Source organism: Manis javanica, chromosome 2, assembly GCF_040802235.1.
Source record: "Manis javanica isolate MJ-LG chromosome 2, MJ_LKY, whole genome shotgun sequence".
Taxonomy (NCBI): domain Eukaryota; kingdom Metazoa; phylum Chordata; class Mammalia; order Pholidota; family Manidae; genus Manis; species Manis javanica.
In genome coordinates, this window is record NC_133157.1 from 178,784,340 (window position 1) to 178,799,246 (window position 14,907).

The 14,907-nt window shown below is 34.1% G+C and overlaps 1 protein-coding gene across 8 annotated transcripts in view; it reads left to right on the top strand.

The window, feature by feature from the left end:
* Positions 1-907: 907 nt before the first annotated feature.
* TMEM67 (transmembrane protein 67) overlaps positions 908-14,907 on the top strand; it is a 56,328-nt gene continuing 42,328 nt past the window's right edge. For 4 of the 8 annotated variants that reach the window (XM_073229832.1, XM_073229831.1, XM_073229834.1 and 1 more), the window contains exons 1-7: positions 908-1,191; positions 2,929-3,017; positions 4,647-4,740; positions 7,819-7,918; positions 9,259-9,328; positions 9,429-9,503; positions 13,938-14,000. In XM_073229832.1, the coding sequence (XP_073085933.1) occupies positions 966-1,191; positions 2,929-3,017; positions 4,647-4,740; positions 7,819-7,918; positions 9,259-9,328; positions 9,429-9,503; positions 13,938-14,000 (717 nt within the window). In that variant the 5' untranslated portion in view covers positions 908-965. Of the gene's footprint in view, positions 1,192-2,928; positions 3,018-4,646; positions 4,741-7,818; positions 7,919-9,258; positions 9,353-9,428; positions 9,504-13,937; positions 14,001-14,907 lie in introns of all 8 variants that reach the window. The other 4 variants (XR_012128316.1, XM_073229830.1, XM_073229828.1 and 1 more) reach the window with 2 other exon arrangements.

Consider the following 14,907-nt stretch of genomic DNA (forward strand, 5'->3'; position numbering starts at 1 on the left):
TTAAGTTACCTAACTTACTTAGATGTTATTTTCCACATGCATTGAGATTATATGTGTTTGTGTGTTTTCCTTTAGTGGCAAATCATTTCCATTAGAAATCTGTTTTTTGAGAAAACCGAAAGTTGTTCCAAGCTACTAGTAGTGATGAATAAGGTGGTTAAGAAATATGCCAGGCGATTTTATTGGTGATGAGGGAGTTGGGGAGGAGAACAAAATACAACAAAAATAGAAGTGAGATTTAAATATTAAGAAATTTTCCTTATGACCTATAATTGGCTTTGAAGGTATTCTAAAATATTTTGGACTAACAGTCTCCAAGGCTGCTTACTTCGAAAAACAATGCTCATGTATGTGTAAATTTGACTTAGTTAGGTTCCGTTTTTATTCACAATGTGGTAAAAATGATTTCATTGTATATACATGATTTCCTATACTTAAAAAGTAGAAACACAGAGAAAGGTCTGGCAGGAAAACCTTTTTAAGTGCGTTTATGTGCTTGAGCATATGTCATAACTGTTTTTCTTTTGTTTTTTTTTTTTGACACATACATTGTTGGAATGTCTCCTTTAACACGAAAATGGCCTAGTCTGGATTAACTCTGATGTAAACATCATCTAACAGTTTAATGAAATTAATGAAACAATATTCTTGTGTGATATTTTCTTTGCTGTGTATTCCATTTCCGGACCTCCTAAATTGATTTCACTTTTCGCTAACGGGTCGCGTCCCCAACTTTGAAACAATCGTTTTAAACTGCCGGTCGCTTCCGCCAGGCTCTATGGTTAGCCAGTTTCTAAGTCATCCTTTCTCGGGCTAGCAAGCCTGCCGCGACTTTGGCAACCTAGCAACCAGGCAGCGTGTGCAGACACTTCCGGAACCTGGCCGGAGTTGTCCAATCGGCTCTGCGGAGCTGCTGCAGAGGCTGATGGGGTGACGGAGACGGCCCTGCCTCAGGCGACTGCACCATGGTGACGGGCCGCGGTGGAACTAGGCTGGCAATGGCGGCGTGGTCCATCTCTCCGGCCGCGGCTGTGATTGCATTCCTCCTGTTAGACCTCCCAAGAGTCTCACAGGCCCAGACCTTCTCCTTCCCCTTCCGGCAGCCGGAGACGTGCGGCCACAACCAGTACTTCGATATCTCCGCGCTCTCCTGTGTTCCTTGTGGAGCCAACCAGAGGCGGGACTCCCTAGGTGAGAAGGTTCCGGGTGGGCCTTGGCCAAAGTAACATTCTGGCCTTGGTGCTGCCCCAAGTCCCTGGCGTCGCTGAAACACCTATTCGTCTGCGGGAAGAAAGTTTCAGGAAAATTAATCGCCAAGGGTTTCCTTGGGGGATTGTAGGTTGCACACAAATGAGGTTGGAGAACCCCGAGATCTGCTACTCGGTGATCCATTGCCATAATTTCTGAGCGCTAGTTCCCCGGGGACTCCTCATCCGAGGGGTCTTTAGGCAGGCACCTGGAAAGTCGCCCACTTAATGTGAAAAAAATACAGAGAAGTAAGCTGAAGTGCAGAGGAGCAGATGACAGGACAGGTTGGGAAGGGAATGCATATTGGTGCTTTTATAAACTTCGATAGCCCCAAATCCTAGAAATGTAGAGCTGGAAGGGACCTTAACCATGATCTGGTCCAGTCTTCTCATTTTACCGATAAGGAAGTTGAAGCCCAGATGAGTTTGTAATGTTTTGTCACCTAAACTGGGGTGGTGGGGAAGAACTCCTGTCTCTGCTTTCAGTCTCCACCTGTGCATTTCCATTATACATCGTGGAATAATATATTTCCTTAGAACTTAGGCATTTTATTGTTGAAAGTTACTAATTGACCTTAACATCCTTTAGATAAACCAAAAATTTTTTGACACATCTATCCTTTGTTCCTAGTTCTCACTGAAAATGCTCCGAATATGACGTTTACCGTATTCTAAAATCTAAGATTTAAAAAAAAGTTAGCGAAAATATATGAAATCCTGATTTGGGCTATGATTATGGGGGTATATACACATGTCAAAATCCATCTATAATTTGTTTATTTATGTATGCACCTCAACATAAAATAATTTATTTGAAAGTAAAAAAAAAGTCTTTAAGATGTTTTCAGTCTCAGTTTGATCACGCATGTTATCACCTTCTGCCATGTTAAATTTGATGTATCCTCGCGTGAATTATACAGGACAGGTCAGGCTTCTCACATGAGGAAATATGAATGAGAAAGCATTTCACAGACTCTAGAGTGTTAAGTATTAGTTTCATAATTATGAGTCCGGATATCATACTCGTTCTGCCTAAATTCCTATAGGTCCTGTTTCCACTTATTGCCTCCTTAGAGAATGTTGTTTTGCCTATGCGTCAAGTTAAATAGTGATAATCATATAATAGTTACTATCTGTCCAAGCAGAGGAAAACAAATTATTTGAATCAAGGTAATTTTCCTAATAAGATTTTGTTTTGACAGTAAATTTGAATTCTTGGATGTATATGTATGGTTGGGTAAAATAGAAAAGTAAAATTTTCCATAGCAGTTAATGAATAGATTATTAGTGTAACAGTTGAGTAATTTAGTAATTTATTCTTGCACTAAAATAGTAGCAAACACAAAACTTCCTTCAGCCAGACACATTTCTAAGAGCTTTTCATATAAAAACTAATATTCATACTTACCCTATGAGGTGGGTAGGTAATTTCCCCCCCATTTTACCAAAGTGGCAGCGAGGCACAGAGAAGTTCAGTAACTTGCTCTAGGAAACACAGCTAAGTAGCAGAATTAAGATTAGAACCCAAGGAGTATGTTTCTGCATTTGAATCCAGGCAGTACTAGTTCCAGAGTATTGTTCTTAACTACCGTACTGCTTTTCAAGATTTTAATAACTATTAAAAATGTCCTGATCTTGGAGTTCTTATTTACCAAGGTCAAAATTGGCATTTTCTTTTTAGGAACTTCATGTGTGTGTGTACCAGGATTTCAGATGATCTCTAATAATGGAGGACCTGATATTATTTGTAAAAAGTGCCCAGAAAATATGGTATGAAGTATTTACTTTAAAATAATTTTACTGTAAAAAGTAGTAAGTTAAATGTCTTTTTTTTTTAACTATGTCTTAATATACTCCAATGTTTTCCCACAAACTTTAAAATTATTAAGCTAGAGTAAATTTTGGGAGGTCAGTGAAATCTTATGCAAACTTTGAAAAAACAGGCATGTATTTCTTTACTTTTTAAAATCTGAAACCCAAAAAAACCACAAAGTTGTGGAAATTTGCTTGTCTATCTTTTCTCATAAAGTAACAGCGATAAAAACAGATGAGTATACGTATATAGCCTGCTGACATCTAATACATACATGGACATAATAAAAAATTTGGGATGTGTGTATCCTAATGTACAGATTCAATTCAGTTTTCTATAACATGTCAACAGTCATAACAATTCATGTTCAAAACGATACCTAAGGTGTGATAAGTTCATGAAATGCCAATTGCCTCACACTAAATAGCTAAATAATGTCTGTCTGTTGCTGTTTTGTTACTTATTTCATCATAATTTTTGGAAAATTAGTAAATTAGTAGCTACTATATATAATGATTCTTAACAGAAACACATTTTCCAATCATTTTGGATAACTAGGAGTCTCTGTGTGTCAGTTCTGACTTTTAATGTTTCTTCTCATCTATATTTTAAAAAATTGAATCTGGGAGTTTAATATAAAGTTACCAGTTGTCCTAATTTATGACTAATATAAGTTTGAGGATCATCTTGATACTTATTTTATGTTTTTGGAAATATTTACCCTAGCTGAATTACCAATGATAAAAAGCTACTAATATGAAATGGCAAGACAAATTTATTTTTCAGTGACATTGCTAAAGTGTTATAATTTTTAAATGGCCCTTTATAATAATTATGCTGCCAAATGTAGGAGCATTTCTTGATATACCCAGTCTTTTCAACCGAAATTAAAAATAATTTTTGGCATTGTTTTGCTATTACCATTGTTCTCTATTACTTTTGATTATGTCCATGTATGTAATACAATTATTGTATTTTTATCCCAGGTTTAGGAAAAGCCATATAATATAATAATCCCAATTTGGAATGATGTCATATTTTACCAGAAACCTTTACTAGTACAAACTACTAATGAGTAGTAGGAAATATCCTTATAATTTAATTTAACAACTTTATTTGCATATAATTTATATACCATAAAATTCATCCATTTTGAATTATAACTTAATTTATAAAAGCTAATGTATTTGAATTTTAAAAAATTAGAATAATTACTTAAGAACAAGTTAAACTAAACCATTAATTGGCTATCTGTTGATTAAATACTGTTGAATTTTGTTGTTTTATGTTTGTAAATGGAAAAACTGAATGACAGTACTACTTTGAAAGTAAGGACTCATTTGAACTAAAAATTATGAAGAACTATTGCCTAGAGTTAATAGTAGTCAGTACCTAGTAATGTATAACTTTATTTTAGAATGTAAGCACAATGGGCTATCCAGGAAATTTTTATGTGACTCATGCATATATGATTTATTTGAGTATTGACTACAAGTTATATACTGTTGTGGCTTTTTGAACTTACATAATCAGTTAAGAAGGAAAAAGCTAATATAGATGGAGAAAATAATTTTTTTTTAATTTAGAAAGGTGTTACTGAAGATGGCTGGAACTGCATTTCTTGCCCTGGTGGTTTAACTGCAGAAGGAAAATGCCACTGTCCCACCGGCCATATTTTAGGTAAGAAGTAGAGTCTTTATGAAATAGTAGTGATGAATCTTCATTTGTGTTTGTTTTTGATAAGGACATTCACTGAAATAGCTTGGTTTTTTCTTCCCAATGCTTGCTGCTGTCTTAAACATCATTGGATGTTCTGGACAGCAGTAAACTTTATGAAGTTTAAGACAGCAGCAAGCATTGGGAAGAAAATTAAAAGCCCTACCCATTTAAAAAACAAATTGTTAATAATGTAGGATTGAATGGATATATCCTTAAAATAACATTATAAAATATATGTGTTTCAACTCAGAAGCCAACATGATGCTTAATAGGGAAAAATCATAAGCATTCCTATTAATGTCAGGACCCAGATAAGGATGTAAACCATGCACTCAGGTAAGTGAAAGAAATAGATTGTAGAGTAAACTAAAAGGAGAAGGTAAAAATCACTAATTTCCAGTGATTTAATTCTATGTTTAGACAACTCAAGGGAACTACTAAAATTATTATAAACAATAAGGGTTCCTGCCTGCATATAAAATTAATATCCAAAAATTATAGCCTTCTATCCAAGTAACAATCCTTTAGAATATATGAAGGAATAAACGATTTTATCTACAATAGCAAAAGAAAAAAAGAAAAAAAAAAACCTATCCATAAACTTAGAAGAAATGTATACAGTAAATTAATTGAAGAAACCTTAGAATAATATTGAGGCACACAAAAGCAGGCTTTAACAAATCAAATACATACTTCATTCTTGGATGAAAGATTAAAGATGTCAGCTCTCCCAATACCAATCTACACATTTAAAGGAACCCTATTAAAATAATAATAATAATAAATGAATAAATAAATAAAGGAACCCTATTAATTCTACTAGGATATTGTTTCACTTAATTTTCACTTTTAAGTTCTTATTTGTCTTTTATTTTTATACCTTATTTATGCATTACCTGTTCAAAAACTAATTTTTTAAAGAAGTAAAAATCCCTGCCATTGACTTATTTAAAATCTACTTAGAAAGTAGGACATGCAAAAGGTAAAGTAATTTGCAAAGAATTTCTTAAGTGTGGGTAAGGGGGATGATCGTCTATAGATTCAAATGCTGCAGAGAGGTCAGTGTGGACTGAATTACTGAGATGACTTTAACAGTCAGAAATCACTGGTACTATAGTTGTGGTTTTAGTGAGTTGCTGAAAATGAATGCTAGTGGCTCTGATACCTAGTGACCCCTTAAGGTTGGGTGACAGCTGTGAAAATAGCATTTCATTTTAGGGGCTACTATTACATACTTAAAATTCTTCATGGTGTGAGTTTCTTAGAGCTTCCTTGAACTTTTGCTTAATTCTGTGGATTTGCAAGAAGGGTTGGGGAAGAGTGGGAGAATGGGCAGAAAGAGGTTCCATTTTCTTGCACAGCTTCCCCCAGCTCTTCTCATTTCTTATGTGAGAAGAAAATACCCAGGTAAACAGATAAATAATTTTTTAAAATAACGCAGTAAGTACATAGTACTAAAAATACCAAATAATAAATAAGGCTATAAAATGGAAAGTGAAACACTAAGCTTCCCACCTATTTCATTTCCCAGAAGTAATTTGTTTCTTCTCTATCATTTCAAAGCTCATATATATGCAAATATTTTGGAGTGTTTACTTGCAGTGTATTTTGGAGATAGTTCCATAAGAGCACATACAAATTTACAGTTTAAAAATATCTATCTATCTATCTTTTTCAAGTTCAACTTCAAAATTATACTTTAAATAGTATAGAAAAATACAAAAAAAAAACTAAGGGTCCTTTCCTTCCTACCTTCACTCCCATTCCCAGTCCTCAAATTTAACCACTATTAAGTTTCTTCTATATTCTTTCAGGAATGCTTTATATATTTATATGTCTCTAGATATCCTTGAAAATATCTGTAGAAGTCTTGTCATACTTGCTCATTTATTTACAAATATTTGTTGATAAAAAGTTAAAATAAATTTTAAAAGTTTATTTAACAGAAGGGCAGTGACTAGCCCCAACTCAGTCTCACCGGATCGTTGTCATATAGGAACATGGGTCCCATGAAACTAGGTTTTCCCATTTTTTGAGATGCCAGAAATAAAAAATTTTAAGTCAAACCTCTCAATTTTGAATCTAATTACAAAGAACAGTTTATTGAGTACCACCTGGGAGGTACTCTGATGACGGTAGTCAGAGCAAACTGTTCATCTTCACTTCTGTTAAAATTATTTTTACCACCTTGTAAAACCATAAAACACTATGGGAAAAATATTATGGATAACATGATTGGGACTATGGGTCTTCGACCATTTTTCCTAATGCTAATTATTACTTCCTCAGCCCCAAAGTAATTATCATTTTGATGTGTGTGTGTGTGTGTGTGTGTGTCCTTCTACAATTTTTTCTCCATTTTTTTAATGTACAGATATACATTGTAGCCACAAGAAATATAAGTGGTATTTTTATGTAAACATCTCATACCACATGTTTTGTTCTACGGCATACTTTCCTCAGTTAACAGTATGATCTGTTAGATTACCTCATTCTTTTTAGTTCACTTCATAGTATTTCATAGCTTGGATATACTACCTTTTTTCTATTTTAAATATTTAGGTTGTTTTCTAACAAATAATGCTCTATGAATATCCTTATATACGTGTACAAATGGGTTAGGTGTCTATAAGTGAAATTGTAGTGCTATAGGTTATGTGAATTTAAAATTTTAATAGGTGCTACCCTATTTGGCAAACCAAAGCCCTCTAAGGTACAGAAACTTACCAGCTGTCTATGAAGACTTGTTTCCCTATACCCAGTGTAATAGGAACACACACAGGTAAGAGGTAAGAAAATTTTTGAGGAAAAAAATTAATTTATTATGATAATTTGGAAAATTACTATCTATTGTTTTATGTGGGGTTAGGCAAGGCTTCACTTTTCTACACCTTATTTTGGAGGTGACTGACACGACATTTTTTTGCAAATAAGGTATTTTGAAAATTAGAATAATAATTAAAAATGGCTTTGAATAAGTATGAAAAGCTTATGTGTTGACTATGAGTTATATCTTAATTCTGTTTCTAAATTGTTTAGTGGAAAGAAATGTTAATGGAACATTGTTGTCTCAAGCAACTTGTAAGCTCTGTGATGAAAGTGAAGACTCTTTCACGGTAGCAGATGCTTTAGGAAACAGGTAAGAAGTGTGCTGATACTAACTTTTTAAATATCATATTTATGTAGAATCTGTACCTTTTTAAAGTACTTTCCTGTCATATCACGTGCTCCTTGTAATAACCCAGGGTAGGATAGAAGGAGATATTAACACATAAAGAAGCTGGTCAGAGAATGAGACTGAATAGAGTTCAAATCTTGGCTTTGTTTTAGTTGATGACCTTGCCTAGCTCAATAAATCAGTCTCTTTGACTTTAGAATGGGGATATACCACTTACTTCATATTCTTTAATGTGGTAACTTGTATTTACAGCATACTATATGCCAGGTACTGTGCTTTATGTGTTATAATGTTATATTAAAAAGCATATTAATAAGTATAATGATAATAATAACCCAGGAATCCTGATTTTTAGCCCTGTTCTCTATCATTTCCTGTTCTCCCTTTATGCATGTACACATGCACCACACACACATACACCCCCTCCCACTCTCTAGCTCAAACATATTATCCTTATCTAAACTTCTTTAATTTTTTAGAGACCTACATGATGACTTCCCCCTAAAGACAGTTTTCAATTCTCAAGTTTAAGGTAGAACATACTTAAGCAGCTTTCTCTAGGGACACTTAGTGTTGAATCATCTCTTGTCTCAGGCTGATAGGGATTGTAGCATCCAAATACTGACTACTGGGCTGACTACTAAGTCTTTCCGTCCAGTATCTCCTCAAGACAAGTCCGAGTTCTGTGCTGCACCCCAGCCCCTGCTCCTACCTGCTCTATCTTGCAAGTGATGAATACCCATACAAACCCATCATGTCTCCACTAGTCTGGTGGATGCTCTTCATCCCTCTATGTAATTCATTAATATGAATAAGTATTTTCCTAAAATAAAGGTGATGCATAGATTTTAAAAGTTTGGCCGTAGGTTTGATGATGGGATGAGACACAGGTATCTTTTCAGCATCTGTTACCTTTTTGCTTTGTGGCAGACAAAATGAGGAAAGTATATTTGATATAACTACTTATAAAAATGGATTAGGTTTCATTTTTATGAGTTTGTTGGCTCTTTTAATTGAATGATTTAACTGTCTTTGCTATTCACTATTATTTTTTCTTTATATTCCATGTAGTTTCAAAAGAATACTCTCCTGTTATTACTTAATTTTATTTATATCTTGCTTTATAGTACAAAGAGTGGTATAAAACTATTCAAATCAGTGTTAATATTTTTAATTTTATTACAAGCAATTGCTTAGTTGAATGAATCTCTCTAATCCAGCATTTAGGAAAACAAGTTTTCAATTTAATAAGATTTAGTATAATTCATTAACATTTAAAAAATGTTTTATTATGTTGACAGGTGTATCCCTTGTGAACCAACATTCATCAATACCAACAGATCCTGTACATGTTCAGAACCTAACATTTTAGTAAGGCTAAATCACATTGATAAAGTATGTATTTTAAATTATATTGCTAATACCGTTCCATAAACTGGGTTTTGTTTTGTTTTGTTATTTATTTATGAAGACCGGGGGATTATGTTTCAGCAGCACAGTGAATTTTCCTCCCCGTATAATTTCAGCTGCCCGTTACGGAGAACTTGTGAGTATGTTTCAATTTTATTGTTCCGTTCTTGAGATCTTTTTGTATTTATTCCTTTGGTAATTAATTTGGGGCTGAAATGAGAAATGTGTAAATAATTTTAAAACAAAAATTAGAATCTAAGAAACACTAACAACTCAGCATTATATTGTATAAGTCCAGTTACTCTCTGTTTTACTTTCTAGCTCATTCCTTTTTTAGTGGATCTCAAAATTTGCTCAAGTAAAACTGGACTTTTTTAGAGATTCTATAAAAAATACATTACAACACTGTTAAAAGCATCAGAAACTTGAGATTTTACTCGAGATTTGAATCCTGGGTTTGCCAGTTCTTAGTTTTTTATTCTTAGACTTACTTAACATTTCTAAACTTCAGTTTTATTTTCCGTAATTTTATTTTATAACATAATAATACTGCACATGCTTGTATATGGTAATCACTGGGGAAATGAGGGTTATTTGTATCAGGTCATGTTCCTTATTTTATATATGAGAGCTTGGAAACCTGTGGTTAGAGCTTTTGCAACAGAGGCTTGAGATGACAATGTCTGGGCTATAAAATGGGAAGTAAGTGGATGAATTGGAACTGAAGAGGTCATACAAGAAAACAGAAGTTAGATAACTAAGTAGGAGTTAGTTAATGAGCACTGATGATACCTGGTATGCCAGCCCAGCTCAGAGTGGACAAGCTAGGATCTGGTTGCTAAAGTCATCCTTGGATAAGTGGGAGTGATTAGGAGGGCTGTGAAGATAGGCATGTTAAGGTTAGAATCTGGGCTCTTGATGAATAAAGCAAGAATTCCTTTCCTGCAGTATATATTGTGGAGGTCACAAGCGAAGACCAAATATTTGCAAAACAGTAAAATAGATGTTTAAACGAGAATATAAAGGGAGCTCTGACATCACCCCCAAACTGACTCATTTGTAACAAGATGCATGTCTTCTGGGACATTCTTCCCCTACCTCCGATTATAGTGAACTTCTGTATACCACTATCAAACTTACAGGACTTCAGTTTTCCTTTTTTAAAATTTAAAATTTAAAATAAATAAAAATAATTCTGCCAGAATCCCCAACATCGTCTCGTTTTCCTATTTGGCCTCAGATCACCAGTCTGAGAAGTCATGCCCTTTTCATTCTCCAATCTGAAACAAGTCCTTAGTCTTTCCTGGTCTTTCATGAACTCAACACTTTTGAATATTACAAACCTAACAATTTATAAGATGACCTGTGACCTGGAACCCTACTCTTTTCTCATAATAAGACTTTTCCTGTTTATTTGTTAATTAATATCTGTATGAATGAGTGAGTTCCTATTTTATTAAAATGGTTGTAATCCCATATATGCATTGTTTTGATACTCAAATTGTCCTAGACTTGGTCTTAGAAACCCCTTCACATTAGCTCGTATATCTTTCTAGCATATCACCATTATTTTTTGAGCATTTCCTTTCTGGCATAACAAGATTTCCAGAATGCAGTAGATCAATTGCAGACTTCTCTGGTTGGAAGGGAAGGTGGGCCGGGAAAGGCTGTTCCATTCTTAATGCTAATCTGATTTAGTTAATGTATTTCATTTAAACATGCTAGTCATGAACACTGATGCTTTCCTAAGCGCAAATTTGGAACCCCTGCTTTTAAGTCATTTTATAACTGGTGTTCATACTGGTTGTGTGTGGCCAGAATATGAAACATGTAAATAAGTGAAGTTAAGATTATGTAGCTATCTTGACTCTGTCTGTCCTCAAACTTGGCAGGTGTAAGAACTCAGTTTTATCAGTGCCTTTGTAGGTCAGTCAGGTTGTAAGGGATGGTTTAAAGTAATTAAACTCTTAAAAGATTACATAGACTGATAAAGCAGAATATGCTTGTTTATTAGTTAATGTTGAGACTGTAATTGCCAGCTGGACTAAAGTACTTGTGTTGACTCAATAACATATAACCTTCCTAATTGGAAAAGCACATTAGAATATTACAGGTTAGATGTTTTTCTGGGTAATACAGAATTAGGTCATAATTAGTTTGGTTTAATTTTTTGAGAGGCATCCAATCCCACTCTAGGAATATACTTGCCAAATAGTATAGAATTTCCATATATATGGGTGAGTATCTTCTTACTGACTTTCCCCAAAGATAGTAATAGTGATCTAGCATCTTGGTTTCATTTGTTTTTCCCAAATTTTATTTTGAAAAATTTCAAAATAACAGAAAAGTTAAAAAATTAAGGCACTATGTATATCTGTTTTACTTAGGTTAATCAACTATTAATGTTTTGCCACATGTGCTTTATCTCTGTGTATATAAATGCATATATATATGCACACACATGTACACATACATATGTGCACATTTTTTTTTCTGAACCATTTGAAAATAAGTTGTAGACATGTGACATTTCACTTCTAAATACTTTATTATGTAGCTCCTAAGATCAAGGGCACTTTCCAGACATCACACCCAAGAAATTTTAAATTAATATAATAGAATTGCCTGATACTCTGTTTATATCCAAATTCCCCCTCTTATTCCAATAATGTCCTTTATTCCCCCACTCCTTCTTTTGGGGAAAGGGAGAATCCAGGATCCAGTCAAGGCTCACATTGCAATTACTCTTTTTAGTCTCTTAATCTAGACCCTTGCTCTGTTTTGCTTTTTTTGCTGTTACAGCATTGACTCTTGCAGTCTGTCCCACAATGTGGATTTTTCTGGTGGTTTTCTCATGATAAGACTCAGTGAAATATCTTTTTGAAAAAATATTATATAGGTGTTATATACAGCACATTGCATCATAAGAAAAGGCAGATAATGTCACTTACCCAGGATGCTAAATTTGATTGTCTGTCTGGTGCTTCTCTCCATTCTAAAGGTACTGTGATCTATAAGTTAGTCTGAGACTATACTTTTGAGACCATGAAAATATCCATGTTAAAAACCATCGATGCAATTTGCCTGAATCAATTAAATTGGTCATTTCAAAATGACTTTGCAGTTCTATTATTCCCTCTCATTCATTAGCTAGCTGTCTTCTGTAGATTGCTTTACTTTCTGTGTCTTTTTTTTTTTTTTGAGCCTAACTGCAAACTCAGGAAATATTTGTTTATTCAATATGTTATAATTGACTATTTTCACTCTTCTTCTCAAAGCTCAAATTGCCCCAAATTTGGACTTTCCTTTTGAGATAGCTCCTGTGTTATTTTGACATGTCTCCATTAACCTTTTTGCACTTCCTTGGTTTCTGTGCTCAACCAACATAATAATAATTTTTAATAGTACATAACACTGTAGTTCATGCACTGAAATTATACAATTGTACCTTCTTTGAATATTTAGATTTTCTGTTATCAATAGTATTCCTCTCAACCATTATATGCCGATATGTTTTTCCTTTTGGAGAGATTATCATCTTAAGATAAATTTAGGTGTTTCTAAATTCCTAGGTTAAAGTGTGTGCATATTATTTTATCAGGGCATCACTCAACTTCAGCTCTATCACTGGCATTGTCTGTGGGTTCATTTTCCATGACTTTGTAAGCACTGTTGCCATTGCTTTCCATTTTTACTAGTTTTTTGATATGTTGCATGAATGTTTTTTTCTTACAAAATGTGAATTTTTGCTTATTGAAGAGATGAGAATAGTGATTCATGTAATTTTATATTTTTTTGATACCTCTGGTGCCATGTTGCATGTAATTTAGTTTTATCTTCCTGGTCTATGCCCAGAGAATCTACTCTGAATGGTGCTTTTCACTGTCTTATTTTTTAGCAAGATGTGCAGATAAGCTCTAAAGCAGTTGTTCTTAGCCAGAGGTTTGTATCTGCATCTTTCAGATTGCATGCATGTTTTGGTCTCTTCCAAGAGATTCTGATTGATTTGATTTAGAAACCAGGCATTTTCTTTTTTAGGAAATTCCACAGGTGATTCTGATGCCCAGCATTGTGTGAGAATCACCACTTGGAGGTTATAAATGTTACTCTGGGTATCCCCAATCTCCTGTTGCTTAGAAATCATTCATAAATATTTATTTTTTATTAATTGCCAATTTAACACAATACAGTGATCCTAAATTAGTGCATGTTAACCAGCCAATACTAAATCAGTATCAAGTTTTTCTTTTTTTTTTTTTGTCCACCTTGTTCTTTGTTTTTTGTATTAGTGAAATGGGCATAGTAATTTTTTTGGATTACAGATATACTTTGTTTCCTTATGTCTCTTGCCAAAATGACAAAATTTGTAATGAAGTCCTATTTGTAATAGCTGACATTGGTTAGAATTGTTTTCTTATATTCTTATTTGAATTTATTTTTCTCATAACACTGAAAGAAAAATACTAGTTATTTTCCATTGGACAATGTGCATATTAATCTCTTCCTAACAATGTAAATTTAAGGAATCTTCTTTTGAGCCTAAAACTAAAATTCATCTTTTTGTTTACAGGGCATGTCTCTTACTTCAGAATGGTTTGCAAAGTATTTGCAATCATCAGCAGCTGCTTGTTTGGTCAGTTTGAATTTTTAGAAAACAATTTTATTTCATTTTGAAAAAACTATGGTACCACTTTTTTCCCCAAGATAATGAAAGTTTTCTAAGTAGATATATCTCTTTCATCATGTTCTATAAGAAGAATAAGCCCTTTCTAGTGGATTAAAAGAAGGAAAATGTTATTCATTTCACATTTCATTGTACACAAATTGTATGTCTCCAAGCTTATTCAGCTAGAATTGAGTGTTAGGGGACACTGATTCATACTGTCATTTACTAAATGTTTATTGATGACTTACTGTGTGCCAGGTCCTGTTCTCAAATCAGGTTATATATTTCATAAAAAGATAGAAAAATCCATCATGGAATTATATTAGAAATAAATGTCAGGTGGTGCTATGCAGTAGGAAGACATATAAACCAGGAGAAAGAGCATAGAGAGTGGAAGGGGTACTCTTTTATACAGGGTAGTCAGGATATGTTTCCTGTTAGGGTTGTATATGAACAAAGACCTGAAGCAAGTGAGAGTGAGCCATGTGAAATCCCAGGGAAGAGTGTTCTAGGTGGAGACCAGGGCAAGTACAGAGGTCCCAAAACAGGAGTTCCCTGGCATGTTCAACTAAGAAACAGGAAGGAGGCTGGAGTGGATGGAGCAGAATGAGCAGGGAAAGCGGAGGAATGATGAGTTCAGGGATGAAGAGAGGGCTTTGGCAGGGACCTAGAGTTCACTGTAAGGAAGATAGAAGGATTTTGTGCAAGGGGAAGTATGATTGAATTTCAGGTTTTGAAAGGAACACTCTAGCATGGAGAATAGATTTTGCTGGGGCAAGGACAGAAACAGGGAGACCAGTTAGGAGCATTACAATCTGAGTGAATGAAAGTAGACCTGTGGATGAGTGTGGTACCATGGAAATGAGAGAAGGGT